The sequence below is a fragment of the Schistocerca serialis genome, chromosome 9 (assembly GCF_023864345.2).
Source record: "Schistocerca serialis cubense isolate TAMUIC-IGC-003099 chromosome 9, iqSchSeri2.2, whole genome shotgun sequence".
In the NCBI taxonomy this organism is placed as follows: domain Eukaryota; kingdom Metazoa; phylum Arthropoda; class Insecta; order Orthoptera; family Acrididae; genus Schistocerca; species Schistocerca serialis.
In genome coordinates this window covers 248681043-248698654 of record NC_064646.1, presented here as the reverse complement: position 1 = coordinate 248698654, position 17612 = coordinate 248681043, and the positions used below count along the sequence as shown (strand labels likewise).

The window sequence follows — 17612 nt, the reverse complement described above, 5'->3', positions numbered from 1 at the left end:
TCAACCATGGTAAAACTGATTCCTTAATTGTGACACACTACCAATTAAATCTGTTACAATTCTGAGGATTCTGTGAAAGCAGATCAGGAGTCATGTTGCATATCTTAAAATTTTATAAAATTTATGTGGGCACATTAATAAATGTCAGTCAAGACAATATTAATTATTAGCCTTTTGTATTACCTGTGAAAGGAGTGCGAAAAATTTCATTTTCTTTCTCATCATCATCGTCATCATCAAACATTGAAACTCTCTCTGATGCAAGCTGCATGAAGCTGTACTTATCATACTGTGTTTGCCTTCTACGCTGCCAGGTAGCGTAACAACAAGTTGCCAATATGACAATGAGGAGGCATATGGCTCCTAAATAGAGAGAAAAAAAGTAAATTAGTCAAGTCCAAAATGACTAATTAGTATGTAATATAAGACTATTTACGAAACTAAAGGTTGGTCAACAAAGTAACACTATTGTGCTGTTCAGAATGGATCAGCCTGCATCTAACAGAAGTCATCATAATACTGCTAGACATAAACAAATTTGGAACATTAGGATGGTGAGTCGCAGATATTTACAACAAAAAGACTGTCACAAATAAAGCTTTTGGTCATTAAGGCCTTCTTCAACAATAGATCACACACACACACACACACACACACACACACACACACACACACACACACAAATGCATTCAAACACAACTCACAACACACACACACACACACACACACACACACACAAATGCATTCAAACACAACTCACACACAAGACCGCAGTCTCAGACAACAAACCACACTGCTTATCTGTGACTCAGCATGTCTGCTATATGGTGAGTAGCAATTTTCCTTTCCATAATATTGTTACTTTCCATCCTGAATTTTCCACTGTTTGAACGTTAGGATGGGATAATTATAAATGCATGCAACTGGTACCTTATGTGACTATGGGTGACATCAGTGGTTGAACTTGCCGATAAATATGGTTTGATCACTGTCCTAAAACAGTACTCCATGAAGCTGGCACAATTTGAAATAACATCTCCATTTCATAATGTTGATCAGAGGTATTTGCTTTTTTCCCAATGTGGGGGGAGGCTCTAAATCAAAATTTCACTATCTACTTCCATACACATTCACAGTTGCCGATAAGGAACTGCTTTTCAAAATGGTTCAAATGGCTCTGAGCACTATGGGACTTAACATCTATGGTCATCAGTCCCCTAGAACTTAGAACTACTTAAACCTAACTAACCTAAGGACATCACACAACACCCAGTATCACGAGGCAGAGAACATCCCTGACCCCGCCGGGAATCGTACCCGGGAACCCGGGCGCGGGTAGCGAGAACGCTACCGCATGACCACGAAGTGGTTTTAGATTTATAGATAATAACTGGGGTTTGGTACCATTTAAGTGTTATCAACAAATAAATTTAATGGCTGCTACCACAACTTTCATCTTTCTCAACTTGAGATCATTTGAAGGATTAACAGAGTAATGGCATAATATAATGTGAAGTATTCAGTTTCGTTTACCCACAGTTTTATACTGAAGCATTCTGTATACTGATTACTGCCTTGAGTCACTTCATTTAGAAATACACATCTCTTTGCAAGATAATAGTCTTCTGTTGGTTTAGTGCATTCAGGTGTAGTAGGAAGGCAAACTAGAGTTTAGTATCCTACTGACAAAAAGGTTGTTAGAGATGAAACTAAAGCTCCCATAAGGAAAGACAATCAAGGTTAACTGGCAGTGTGATTTTCATTTACATCACTGCAATCACTTTAATCTATTTAAGGAACCCACAGGAACCTGAATAAGAGTCCAATGTGGTAATCACTAAATCACCTCACTCAGTTTCAGAAATGGAAAAAATGCTCTTGATGATGTCAGTCCCAATAACGGCTACAACCTTTGGTGTGTGTTACTTCTTTCACTTCTAGTGAAATTTTTAATGTGAAAAATGCTGAGATGCACCATGGTTCAGAGTCCACATTAAACTATAACTGGCTGGGTTGGTCTGAGGATCAGCTCTGTGATGTCAAAGCACCTTCAAGTTGAAGACAGCTTCAACATTAACCTTTGATGTGTATCGTACTTGGAGAATTCCATTCAGTTGGATGGGATCAGCAGCAATCTTTAATACCATATACAAAATTGCCCCCTACCTCAGGACGGTTTGCATTCCATGCACACATCATTACCTAATAGAAGTCTGGCAGGTTTGACTCGTGACACTTTCAAATTCTTCTTCTTGTTGTTTGTCATCTCATGGTCTTTTCCTTCCCCCCCTTAAGCCATTTGCTTCTCGGTCAACCTGTACGTCTTACCTGTTTAATTTCATAGTAGCCATCATGGCTAGCTTTAGAAAATCAAGAAAGTGAAATATATGGAAAACTGAATAGGATCATTTGATGTGAAGTCAACCAATAAAAAATGTTCTGTCACCCACCCAACCTCCACAACATCCTAGTCCATCACTATGCCACTTCCAGTCCCATCTCCTTGCCACAGGGATCATATCGCTGTGGAAGACCCAGGTGCAAGACCTGCCCAGTCCACCCACACAAGACTTCCTGTTTGAATCCTGTCACAGGCTTATCCTACCTCAACAGAGGCTGGACCACCTGTGAAAAGCAATCATGTCATATACCAGCTCTGCTGCTATCATTGCACATCTTTTTATGTTGGTGCAACCACTAACCAGTTTTCCCCCAGGATGAAAAGTCATTGCCAAACTGTGGCCAAGAGCAAACCAGACCACCACCCTGTGGCATAACATCCAGCTGAACGTAACATACTTGATTTCAATGGCTGCCTCCCTACCCAAGTCCTCTGGATCCTCCCCTCCTTCACCAGCTTTTCTGAATTGTACAGATGGGAATTATTCTCACAACACATTCTTCCCTCCCAAAATTATCTGAACCACAACCCAAGTTAACCTGGTGTCCCCACTCCCTCCACCCAACAGTTTCAACCCCCTCCGTCCTATCTTCACTTCCCTATTCTCATCTCCCACCTCATTGTGTGCCACCCTCTGCCAACACACCTGCTCTTCTTTCCCCTTCCCCATTACACTTCCCATTTCCCCCCTCCCTCCCCACCTCTCTGCCCCACAGCCTCTGCACACTGCACCTGTTGGCAGTCTAGTACCTGTGCACCCTGTCAGACAGTCCTCCTCTCCTGCCACCTATACCCTACTATCTCTCACCCTTCCACACCTCCTCCAGATTGCTGCTTCTGTGCTGCATGATAGTTGCTTCAGAATAAAATCAATCTCGGTTGTAAAATTATTTAATGTCAATGACATGTTTCATCCTTTTGGAGCAAAAGTAGCTCTATACGTGAGCCATCAGTCATAAAACCATGTATAATGTAAAACAGACACCAAAGTAACCAGATATATAATGCATTCATCCTCTATCCGGTTACTTTGGTGTCTGTTTTACATTATATTTGGTTTTGTGACTGATGGGTCATGTATCCAGCTATTTTCACACAATCTGATGATGCCCCAAGAGGGTGAAATGAGTCACTGACTTTAAATAATTACACAACTGAGACGGTTTTTGTTCTGAAGAACTTCTCAACTGGTTGCTGTAACAGTGAGGCTTGACGGAGTGGGAACATTTTTACATTATAGCTGGGTTCCAGTTCGAGTTGCCAGAGATGGCAGTCATGTCTATGTCATGTGTTATTGTTTGTGTGAATGAATGTGTGCATTTACTTTACTACAAAAGGTTTTGGACAAAAGCTATGTGTAAGGGTCTTTTTGTTATGCCTGTCTGTAACCCAACATGCCATCTTTATGGAGTGGACATTTCATTTTTAAGTTATTAATTTTTGAAGTTTCAATAATTGTGTAATATTTGTCACTGAAAGCTTAAAACAACCATATCTCATAAACTATTTGATTTGCTGAGCTGAAATTTTTCTCATTTTGGCTAAATTTTATCAACACAGAAGTTTAAATTTTTAGGTTAGGCTTTACTGTGACTGTTACTGACATTAAATGAAACAACAAGTTTACTGTTACCAGTCACCTTGTCTTAGGTCACAACCCACGATACACAAAGATGGGACCCCCATCAGACCCATAGTGAACTGTAGGAACAGCCCAACATTCAAGCTCAATAAAATACTCTTCAGAATTCTCAAACAAGCATACACATTCAATAATGAGAGAACACTTAAAAACACAACAGAATTCACACAATATGTCAAAAACACACAAGTACCTGATGGAGCCACACTTGCCTCATTCGACGTACAAAACCTTTATTCATCTGTGCCAATAGATACCACACCACAAATAATTAATGCCAACCTACATAAACACAAAAAAATCCCTTCAACTCACATTAATGAACTAATGAACCTGCTTGAATTCACACTTTCACACAACTATTTTAAATTTAACAATAAAATCTACAAACAAACAGATGGTCTCGCAATGGGCTCAAATCTTTCCGGATTGTTAGCAGAAATATTTATAAGTAACCTAGAAGACAAAATCTTGAATTCCAATCACCACCTCCTCAAAAATATCATCTACTACTACAGATATGTAGATGATATCATAATTTTAATCAAAGGCACTAAAGATGACATCATCAGTTTTTCAACAACTCCCATGAAAGCATAAAATTCACAGTTGAACACCAAAAAGATGACAGTATAAATTTCCTAGACCTTACCATTACAATAAAGAATAACAGACATCAGTTTGAAATTTATCGGAAGCCTACCACAACACATACTACAATCCACAACTCCTCTTGCCACCCCGCAGCACACAAAATGGCAGCATACTGGTACATGATTAATAGAGCTATCCAACTACCACTCTCAGAAGATAAACGTGATCAAGAAATTGAAATAATAAAACAAACAGCTATCGAAAATGGCTATAACAACTCCATAATAGACACTCTAAAACACTCAATAGCTACCCACCTACATAAAACAAAACACCATGTTAACAACACAAGTATTAGCATCCTACACATCCAACCGAAAGGCAGAAAACTAGACATCCTTGAAACACTCCAAATATACAAACACCAAATGAAACAACCAGAATCCATCTTAAATGACAAAAATGACAATATTTACAATAGTATCATCTCTGTTTTCAGCAACTGCCTACACTCTCAAAATACACACACACACACACACACACACACACACACACGTGCACATATCCTAATATTTACCATAAATATTGACAGCCGCCAAGAGTACAAGAGATTGAGCTCATTCACAGATAATTCATCACACCAACAGCTTGTACCCCCTGTCAGCTTAAAACTGTATGTACATCATCTACTGGCGCAAATGTATAACTATCTGCATATTTTATAACATTAACCAGTGTATTACCCCAACCTTTAGGCAGCTAATATATGCAACATGTAATCTTAAGACTCCTTGCCATGTAAATGTTTGCTCTCATATAATCACTCCTTCCTCTCTCTCTCTCTCTCTCTCTCTCTCTCTCTCTCTCTCTCTCTTTCTTCAAAGAGTGTCATCTATGTATGATTTTACTGCTGTAGCCAATATGATCATTGTAATTCAAGCCTATAACACTTTACCTAATTGTTATTAGCAAGTATGAAGTTTAAGCCATTTTAACATTTCACCTGATTGCATAAACGAGTACGAATGTTTAGCTGTTTTAACCTTTCAAAATTGGATTTATATACCACCTGAAGTACACACACATATATTTGACACCTCAAAACAAACACCTCCAAATGGTTTAAACGATTATTCTGTAATAATGTTGTTACAATGTATATTCTTTGCACTTTGCGATTATGTCTTCTCTTCTGCTGCACGAACCTTGCACCCAGCTGATTCCAGACGCCATATTTGTTTACAAATGTGGCAGTATACATGTGAAGTGTTACGACAGAAAAAGGAACCTGTGGCCACTGGAGGTACTCTAGTTTACTTATTAAAGTTTACCATTAAATATCAGTTTAATTTTTTGTCAAACATTATCCAAAACCATATTCTGAAATAGTGTCTTGTTTCTCCACTAGGCAGTGCCACAAGTTCCTCCAAATGTCGTAACACAACATGCACACATATGTAATACTAACTAATGTAAATCCACCCGATGATGGAGGTTTAAACCTTCAAAACGCGTCGTGGAAAAAAATAAAACGGTCACTGGTAACAGTAAACTTGTTGTTTCATTTAACACAGAAGGTGTTTCCCCCCCCCAAAGATGGAATGTGTTTAGTGTTGATAAGAATTTGCATCAGTCCTACACTATCTGTTAATCTGTGTGGCAAAATTCATGAGTGTATTCCTATTGGAACATACTGAAATAAATTTTATTTTATTGCAATTTGTTTTGCCAACATTACCACAACTGTACATGATTTACATGCTGGTTTGCAAAACTAAAGTTGAAATTAATTTTTTGTGCTAATTAAGTACATATTGATTTCTCATGTTAGCAATTCAGTACATCATGCCATATAATTAACATAAATAAACTAACGAATATTACATCTTATTTCATTTTACATATTTTAATTCAGTTGTTGCACATGCGTCTCACAAGCCATGCATTGACATAAAAATCTTTTTGAAACACTTGTAGTGGCATTTTACACAGAATGCAGTAAGTTTCATTGCAGTTTGAGGAATGTAGCACTCAACATTGCTGTACTGAATTACACTGCTTGTAAATCGTTCAGTGATGGTTCAGTGACACAAGATAAGAATCAAATAAACTTTTCTAACTTTTGTTATCATCTTAAAGATTTTGGAGGAATTTAAGCACAACAGCGTTTTTGTGCTACTTCACATGGAAATGGAGTTTGTGTGTTAACAGCACAGCAAAAGGGCTTGCAGGCACAGCTAGCAAACCCCTGTAAGTAACTAAATATTAACTCCTTACCAATTGCTTGAGTGGGGTTAAACTTTTTTCTATGTGACAAATGATAAACATGCTGGAAAACAAAAGAGCTTACTACACTTTCTTTACACGTAACAAGAGCCTTATCGACCATCATACACCTGCTCCACAAGCCTCATTCATTTCTTTCTATTGAGTGCACTGTTTGTCCTTTAGGTGTTGATGTTCATCCTAACTGTGTCTTACCTGATATTATCTCATCACCTAATTTTGGATCTTCCTGTGCTCTCAGTCCATCTATAGTTATTTTGTTATTTTGGGTTGTTTATTTTCTGTCATTCTTTCTATACAGCCTGCCCAATTCAACCTTCTCTTCTTTAGCACTTTGACAATGTTACGTATTTTTACATCTCTCTTAAGTCTACACTTTTTCTTATTATTCACTCCATGTTATTTTCATCAGATACTGGCCCAAAAATTTTTCTTAACATTTTTCTTTCAGATACTAACAGTTTTTCTTTGCCTTTCTTTCTAATGATTGCTTCCCAATCATATAATGCTTCACAACCACATAATGTTACCAGTGTAACAGTAGATTGATAGAAGTGGGTTTTGAAATTAGTACTAAGTGATATTTTCTTTAAGGTTTTGATAAAACTAAAAAAATTTCCCCCCCACTGTCCATTCTATTATTGTTAAAGTACTTGAAGCAGTCAACTGTCTTGAAAGTGAATCCATCTGCAGCCAAGGATATATCACTTTGGGCTTCCTTACTTGTAGTCAGATATTCTGTCTTTTCTTCAATAACACGTAATCCTGTTTTCTTAGTGATTTTGTAACATTTTTGTATCATTCTGATTAATTCTGTTTTGGAACTACTTATTAATGCTACACTATTTGCAGAGACAAGCCTGGTAATGCTCACCTTCAGCATTTGGTCCCTTGTGGATTAGTTTTACTACACTTTTTATCATTCTTCTCTAACAATAAGACAAGGTTAAATAAAATAGCTGATAGGACATTTCCTTGTCTCCATCCAGTGAACACCTTAAAATTTTCAGAAGTCTTTATATGACGAAGTTTTGTCTATGCACATTTTAAATAATCTGGTTATCTTTGATGGTATTTGAAATTTCTTCATTATATTTGGCAGAGCCTACTGTAGATCTTTTTGAAATGTAGAAATAATATGTGGACATCTACACTGAATTCACATTTCTTCTCAGTTATTTGTGTTAGAGTGAATAAATGATCTAATGTGGGTCTATTTCTACAACTAGATCTTCAGTTACAGGGATCAGTCTGTTTAATAGTCAACTCACTAGGATTTTGTAAGTGACATCCAGTAGAGCAACACCTCTGCAGTTACTGCACACAAAGAGATCATTCTTGTTAAACATGGGGCATATAATTGTGGTTTTCCAGTCTACTGGTGTGGTTTCTGTCTTCCAAATTGCTTCTATTAAAGACAGTACTTCTAATTCAAGTCATGGTCCTCCATTCTTTAATACCTTAGTTCATATCTGGTCTTCACTCAGAGCCTTGTTATTCTTAGGATCTTTATTTCATTTACTGATGGGGTAGTGACTTTTACATCAGCTGTATCAGGTTCTTCAATTTTGAAGTAAGACTGTGGATCATTGCAGCTGAGTAGCTATGAAAAGTATGTCTTCCATTTTTTTGTATGTCACTCTTGTGGGTTAGTATTTTCCCATGCTGACCCTTTATAAATTGTTCCCTTCTAGTAAATTTGACAAAAGATTTTTTAAAAATGTTTTGATAAATTTTCCTTGATCTATGATGCTTGAAATCATCCTCTGCTTCTCTTATCATATTGTTGTAGTATTCTCTTGTCTTAGAGTTCACTGTGTTTTCTGACAGATTTTGTAGTATCTTTCCTTTAGTGCCATATTGTTCCTTTCTTAAATCTAAGATGTCATCACATTTTTTCTCTCCACCAACTTTTTTGGCACTTCATGTTAAACCAAATTTTGTTAGGTCATATTCTTTTTCCTATAGCTTTGAAAGTTACTTCTTGAATACTGTTCTTCAGGTGTCTCCATCTGCTTTTAACATATTGTTGTTCCCTAATGGTCAGTCTAGAGCATGACAAAAATATTTTATGAAATGATAGCAATCACAGGGACACACAGCATGCTAAAGTTAAAGCAAAAGTTGTTTCTAATTTTAAGCATTTGATGTTCTAATATTCAAGTGAGTATAGATGCCTTTAAAAACACATTACAGGATTTGTTGGGTGCTTATGACAACAAACTGCAGATAGCTTGTTTGCTAACAAGAGATGAAAAAGAAGAATTAAACCTATTATTTATGCTTTCTTGTGGACTAACTCCTCCTTTTTCAGACCCTAGAAGACCAGATAAATTGACTCTTAGTTCAGACCTCATCTTAGTCCAAAACATGCCATAACTGCCACTGAAGGACACACAGAATATCTAATAAAGAGATACAAAAAACTTCACAGATTATATCGGAAAAGTATGTGTTGTTACATCAATACTCTATCAGTACTGCTTGAGAAGACTAGATTGTGTCATTCAAAAGAAGCCTGAAATATATAAGATGTTGTATTTGCATCACCATGGTGTTTTTCTTGTTGAAGATGAGTAGGATATTTCTGATTGCAAGGCACTCACAAGTAACACACTGTTAAATAATAACTACACCAATGTTTTGTTATTAATATTAATGCATCTGTAAAAAAAGGCATCATTCAGTAAATTTTTGTAGTGTTTATTGAGCATGTGTTAGTTGACGTAAAAATATTTCCAGTTACTGGAAATCCAAAACTGATTTTAAATTTAAATGTGCAATTCTGATCATGTAATAGATTGTCACCAAATACAAGACAAAAAAAGTCTTAAATGGTTTTTGCCATTTAAGGTTTCCATTAAAACTTACTACTAACTCCAGAGTCATACTGACTACGCACTAATTACTGCATTTAACAGTAAAATAAAATCTGTTTTAGTTCATTCCCACTGGAACACCATCATAAAATTTGACACACACACACACACACACACACATTTGAAAAATAGTATGACTAATGCACATTTTTTTCAAAACAAAACAAAAATTCCTATTTTGAAATTTTAAAAATTAAAAAAATGGTTTGGAAAATTCAGCATTTTTATGAACAATCAAAAGTAGTACATATTATTGAAGCTTATAAAAAAAATGGTACAAATTTTAGGTCTGTACATCAGTTTTTAAAATGTGGCCATTTTAAGGTTTCAAAACATTACAAAAATCATACAATTTTGGAAACTTTAAAAATTAATTACTCAAAACTGAATGATTCAAAAAATTTTAATTTGGGATTTTTCATGCAGACAAAATTGATGGTCAATGTAACAAAAAATTATCAAAATATAAGATCTCCAGAACCAGACCACTGGTTCTTTCCTCACAGACTGATCCAATAATAAATGCAGTCTACAGTCTAATGTCATTTTATTATGCCAACATACATTTAGAAGTGACAGCATCATCATTAGGGCTTTCTGTTAAGCAACAACAGACAATCCTGATGACACAAAACTATGACTTTGAACTGTACATTGGCATAGCACAATGCTATAAAGGCAGCAGAAGCAAGGTTTAACATCCTGCTGACACTGAGGCCATTAGAGACGAACCACAAGTCAGATTGTTTCAAGGTCTGGAAATTGGCTGTACCCTTTCAAAGGAGCCATCCTGTCATTTGCCAAGAGTGACTTACGGAAATTGCGAAAAACCTAAATCTGATGGGTTGGATGTGGATTTGAACCAATGTCCTCCCAAATGTGAGTGCTGCGTGCTAATCACTGCACCATGTTGATCCTTATGGGTTATAAAATACACTCCTGGAAATTGAAATAAGAACATCGTGAATTCATTGTCCCAGGAAGGGGAAACTTTATTGACACATTCCTGGGGTCAGATACATCACATGATCACACTGACAGAACCACAGGCACATAGACACAGGCAACAGAGCATGCACAATGTCGGCACTAGTACAGTGTATATCCACCTTTCGCAGCAATGCAGGCTGCTATTCTCCCATGGAGACGATCGTAGAGATGCTGGATGTAGTCCTGTGGAACGGCTTGCCATGCCATTTCCACCTGGCGCCTCAGTTGGACCAGCGTTCATGCTGGACGTGCAGACCGCGTGTGACGACGCTTCATCCAGTCCCAAACATGCTCAATGGGGGACAGATCCGGAGATCTTGCTGGCCAGGGTAGTTGACTTACACCTTCTAGAGCACGTTGGGTGGCACGGGATACATGCGGACGTGCATTGTCCTGTTGGAACAGCAAGTTCCCTTGCCGGTCTAGGAATGGTAGAACGATGGGTTCGATGACGGTTTGGATGTACCGTGCACTATTCAGTGTCCCCTCGACGATCACCAGTGGTGTACGGCCAGTGTAAGAGATCGCTCCCCACACCATGATGCCGGGTGTTGGCCCTGTGTGCCTCGGTCATATGCAGTCCTGATTGTGGCGCTCACCTGCACGGCGCCAAACACACATACGACCATCATTGGCACCAAGGCAGAAGCGACTCTCATCGCTGAAGACGACACGTCTCCATTCGTCCCTCCATTCACGCCTGTCGCAACACCACTGGAGGCGGGCTGCACGATGTTGGGGCGTGAGCGGAAGACGGCCTAACGGTGTGCGGGACCGTAGCCCAGCTTCAGCTTCATGGAGACGGTTGCGAATGGTCCTCGCCGATACCCCAGGAGCAACAGTGTCCCTAATTTGCTGGGAAGTGGCGGTGCGGTCCCATACGCCACTGCGTAAGATCCTACGGTCTTGGCGTGCATCCGTGCGTCGCTGCGGTCCGGTCCCAGGTCGACGGGCACGTGCACCTTCCGCCGACCACTGGCGACAACATCGATGTACTGTGGAGACCTCACGCCCCACGTGTTGAGCAATTCGGCGGTACGTCCACCCGGCCTCCCGCATGCCCACTATACGCCCTCGCTCAAAGTCCGTCAACTGCACATACGGTTCACGTCCACGCTGTCGCGGCATGCTACCAGTGTTAAAGACTGCGATGGAGCTCCGTATGCCACGGCAAACTGGCTGACACTGACGGCGGCGGTGCACAAATGCTGCGCAGCTAGCGCCATTCGACGGCCAACACCGCGGTTCCTGGTGTGTCCGCTGTGCCGTGCGTGTGATCATTGCTTGTACAGCCCTCTCGCAGTGTCCGGAGCAAGTATGGTGGGTCTGTCACACTGGTGTCAATGTGTTCTTTTTTCCATTTCCAGGAGTGTACATATCTTACAAGTTATGAGCTCTTGTTTATCTTTGCCACTGTGAAACACCTCTTGCACTGCAAGCTCTTTGCTACAATGAATTACCTACAGAATACAGTAAAAAAAAATAGCAACACATTCCTCTGTTGTGTCCATGGATACAGGTAGCAGTAAACATCTGTTAGTGTTATTCCTGTAAACCGTGTTCACATTTCTTGGTAAGTACAGTGCATACATTAGTTCTAATAGAAGCAATTTGTGTTTTGACGAGTTTGGGAAGTATTTTTACACTGTAGTTTTATCTCTGTACCTTACTAGTGTAATAGAAGCCCATTATTCCACATGGGAAATGGCAGGCATGGTCTTCTGTTATAGTCTAGCAAATGGAAGCAACCGTTTAGTCCATGTTCCAAATGCTGCAAAATACCAAGAACACAGCCTATCACCTGCACAATTATTTAGCTGTTCTTTCTGGCGATTAAGAGACTCCGCACCCATACCTCTACCAATGGCAGATTGTGACAGATATTCCACCATTCATACACTTGTTGTGGAGAAGCACGTATTTCAATGAGTGGAAGAAGATCATGGAACTCTTGTGTATAGAATTTCACGATTTATTGGGGTTAGTCATCCTTCAGCCTGATCAATCCTGAACAACTGCTATACCTGTATCATGTACAGCATGTCCAAGCCCTATGGCCAAGAAGACGTGCCTGCCAGAATGCAGTTCCACCAATGCCTGTTAATAACATGTGGTGAAGATCCACTTTTCACAACAAAGATACTGTTCACAAATAAGGATGGTTTCATGTGAGACAGAATTGTCAATTTTCATAACCAACTTGTGGGCTAATGCAAATCTACATACAGTTGAAGAAGCAAGGCATCAGCACCTATTTTCAGTTAATGTATGGGCAGAAATTATTGGCAACAGACTAACAGAATCTTACCACACTACCAAACAGGTTCACTGGTGCATGGTATCTTTGGTTCCTATCAAACGATTTGCCTGTCCTGCTGGAGGAGGTACCAGTCCAACAACTGGAGATGTGGTTCACACATGATGGAGAGTCAGACAAATTTCTCTCAAAAGACACAGAAAACCTTACACAGACATTTAAAGAGCACTGGATGGGTCGGGGGAGGGGAGAGGGGGGGGGGGGGCAGTACATTGGCTAGCTCATTTCCCGCATCTTAATCTCTTGTATGTTCAGTTGTTGGAACACTTGAAACCTTTGGTGTATTTAGTCTCATTAATGATGTAAAAAACTACAGGAACATGTCATCAACACCAGACAGCATGCCTTACTATGAATGAACACCATATTGCCATCCCCCTCTTTAACAATTTTAATATCTAAGCTGCCACTCACTTTCTCCCTTTGCACTAACAACATTTATTTCGCCATTTGTGAAACCAAGAAGTAAATTTATTGGAATGTAGCTGTACAGTACAAAGGCTCATTTTTAAAGTGCCGGACAACAAATCTAAAGGTGTCTGGTTCAATCCCTGAACAGTCCTAGGATTTTTATTTGCCATTTGTCCCATCTTTCATCTCTGTTTATCTCTAAAAAATGCTCAGTTGCATCATAGTTCAGACTCCACATTAAATTGCATCACAAGAAGGGGACTATGCCTAGTAAAGCACTGTGGTGTTCAAACCAGTCATTGGGTTGTTGGCAGCTTTTGTTTTAAAATCTGTGCAGTATCATCTGTTCATTGCTTATGGAGTATTTTCAATAATCTTCAATAAAAGGATATTCACAAAACACTTACCAGCCACAACAACAAAGGCAAGCCGTGGCATGCCAAGTACACGGGCATCCCTTTCTATATGGAACATCAAAGCTGATGGTGTGTGCATCTCCCCTGACTCCGGAAGCTGAAGAAGGCGAGCTGCTGACAGGTAACCAGGAGCAGAAGCTGCTACTTCCAACTCAGGTTCAGTGTTTCTGAATGGAAGCGGTCTCCAGAAATGACCAAATTCTGTTGTTCTTGCAACAAACTGATTTCCTGCCACTCTAATCTCTGCATGAGCCACTGGTGAATTAGCATTGTCTGTCACATAACCTGAAAAAGCAGTATTGTTACAGTTTTGGTTAATTAGTAATTATTTCTGACCGTGTTATTAGATACATCATTAGTATATGGAATGTAGAACCATTCTTTAAGTGCTAACTACACCAGTCTAACACAGGAATGAAAAAGATGAAGGGTACTTTTATCCTTACTAATAATATTAATAATGACAAGAAAAGCATTAAAAAAAGTATGGATTAAAGCATAACTCTTTGTTCTTTACTGAAAATGAAATACATTCTGTCTTGTCTTAGGGCTTGCTGCATATGGTACTTAGAAATTGCTTTAAAATGCTGAAGCCTGCTCATACTCTTCTGCACTGAGACAACCTTGTAAAAGCATGTGAGGTTATGTTGGTCCTAAGCAAAGAACATTACAATTATTCAGTTACGTTAAATCAATTTACTAAAATATCTCTGATAACTGCGCTTATAAAAGAGTGTGATGGTTTTATTTTGTAATATTTATCCATGCCATAAGCAGAAAAAGAATTATCATTGACAGTGAATGAAAAATAATAGCTCCAGCAAGGTTATAGTGTGTTCATATTTATGGATCTGGCTTGCACGGCAGTCAGGAGGAGCAGGTATAAATTCTTGTTAGCTCATTCTGATTAAGTTTTCTGTGGGTCACCTGAGGCAATGGTTGTGCTCAAAGGAGATATACAATTATTTTAATATTTCTTCTTTCAATTTTGATGTCAACACCAAAAGGGGAAACAATGGAATATCTCTGCCAGTACAGCACATACAAGAGTCTTACGGAAGCTATAATACGTTTGCAGCGAAAATAAACGTACAGCAATTAGCTACTGACCCAATGCAAATATGGAAGTGCCATCTTTGTTCAACCAAGTATGCAAATCATACAAACTGTTTTCAGTGAAATGGAAAATTATGCAGTTCTGATGGAGGAAACTGAAATATGTACAATCACATCCTTATACCATTATCCAGGTACCAGCTGAATTTAAAGGTTGATTCATATAATTGATTTGTTGAGGTTGGCAGCCCTGCAGCCAAGCGACTAGCGCGAGGTTTGGTGTTCTCGTAAAGATAAGTTATTTTAGATTATAAAACACATAGATTAGTACTGATTACGTGGTAAATAAGTGTATTAGTGTGCCGTTTAAGTGTACCATTAAAGGTTTCATTTCTCATTACGTAATATAGCAGAAAACGCGAAAAGACCGTACAGTCGTATTTTCTGTTTACGTTCTGCTGCAGCAAATCTATAGAATTTCGTTTAGTTGTTCCTTGCTCTCTCCAGCAATTTAACTTAGCGTACCTCTTCATTATTTAACTAGCATTTCCGGAAAGTAGCGTAAAGTTTAACTTGTTGTTTCAGAAACTTTGCACTTTTGTTTTTGTTTACACACAGTTGCGTATAGGCCAAATTTGTGTAACCATATTTTCGTGTTTATCTGTAATTTAACTGACTTATTCTTAATAAATTATTACGTTTATCATGAGTGAAAAGTGCTTGACTTGCCGTAGAATTGTTAGGTCGGGGCTTTGGTGTGGGTGACTGTAGTGGCGTGGGAATAGGGGAAGTAAATGAGACTCATCAGTGGTTTTGTAGGATTTGTAGTAGAGATAGGAAGATACTGGAACAGGAGGGGAAAATTGCTGCCCTTCAGGCTGAGTTAGACAAGGCCAGGGGAGATCTTGACAGGTTAAGGAGGGAGAAGGGTAAAGAGAGGTGGGAAGTGGCAACAGGCAACAGGAGGAACAGGCCTAGAACTTTGTCTGACAGCTTTATGGTGAATGTGGAAAATAGATTTGACCTGTTGCTTCAGTTAGAAGCTGGTGAGCCTCAAGCAGTTACAGGTGTAGACAGGGCACAACAACCTTTCAGCAGCAAATTGAAAAGTAAGAATGTAGGGAAATCAGTAAAGAGAAAGAAAGTGTTGTTGTTAGGCAGTTCCCATGGAAGAGGTGTTGGCCAACTCTTGCAGGATGAACTAGGATCAGAATACCAGGTCACCAATTTTTTTAAACCTAGTGCTGGTCTGGAGCAGGTGACAGAGGATTTAGGATCACTTTGCAAAGATTTCACTAAGGAAGACACCGTGGTTATAGTGGGTGGGGCAGGTAACAGTATTGACAGAGATCCTGGGTACAGCATAGAGTGTGACCTGGCGAAGATTGCATCAGCATCGAGGCATACCAGTGTTGAGTTTGTATCTGTTCTTGGGCGCCATGACCGACCTCATTTGAACTCTTCTGTCAAGAGAGTTAATTTGGAGCTGGAACGGCTGCTCATGTCGGGTGCGGGGTCACACATTGGTGTGGTTCATGTTGATTCTGTCAGTAGGTGGGATTATACTAGGCATGGCCTTCACCTCAACAGGAAGGGGAAGGGTAAATTGGCTGGGGAAATAGCAGGAAAGTTAAAGGGGGGAGGCACTGTCATGAGTGGTAAAATACCAGTGGTTATAGGATTCAGAAAAGACCCTTTTTTAGGGTAGGGAGGACAGAAAGAAAACAAATTTTAAGAGAGGTTAGAACTGAGACAAACCTTCAGTTTGAGAAAGAAATCAAAAAACATAATTCCAGCTTATTACATCAACATAAACAGCCATTGGTTAAGAATTTTCAACTGTCAGCAGATATTTTAACTCCATCCAATTTTAAGTCAGTCAATGTGAAATGTCAGCTATCTTTATTGCATCAAAATATTCGAGGACTGAGAAATAAAATTAATGAATTAACTATCTGCATAGATGAATTAGAGTCTTCAAACCCAGCTGACATAATCTGCCTCTCTGAACATCATGTGACCACTGGTATAGAACTTTTAAGTGTTACAGGGTTTAGGTTAGCATCTCACTATTGTAGATCAGAAATGGAGAAAGGAGGAGTTGCCACATTCATCAGGAACTGTCATAAATTTAAGAACATAGACATTCATAAATTTTGCCTAGAACAGCATATGGAAGCATGTGCAACAGAATTAGAATTTCACAAAAAATCTTTCACAATATTAAGTGTATATCGAGCACCTGCAGGTAACTTTAATCTGTTTGTAAACCACCTTGAAGCTGTACTGGCCCATTTAACAACCAAAAACAAAGAAATAGTGGTTGCTGGTGATTTCAATGTAGATGTCCTTAAAGACTCTCCCAATAAGAACCTATTTGAGTTAGTAACACTATCATTCAACTTAATTCCCACAGTAAAGTTCCCCACTAGGATAACCACTTGCTCACAAACAGCCATTGATAATATCTTTATAGAAAAGTCAAATGAACAAAATTATATTACAAAACCAATAGTCAATGGCCTCTCAGACCATGACATGCAGTTCCTTCTGTTAAATGTTAATACTGAACAAGATATAAAATCTGTTAAATCTGAGCTCAAGAGGGTAATCAGTAAGC

General features: G+C 38.9%; 1 protein-coding gene across 1 annotated transcript in view; it reads right to left on the bottom strand.

Annotated features, from left to right (window-relative positions):
• Positions 1-17612, bottom strand: part of LOC126418594 (carboxypeptidase D-like) — a 261509-nt gene that overhangs the window by 2868 nt on the left and 241029 nt on the right. The window contains exons 25-26 of the mRNA XM_050085427.1: positions 13928-14221; positions 184-363 (exon numbers count right to left, since the gene is read on the bottom strand). Of these exons, the coding sequence (XP_049941384.1) occupies positions 184-363; positions 13928-14221 (474 nt within the window). The remainder of the gene's footprint in view (positions 1-183; positions 364-13927; positions 14222-17612) is intronic.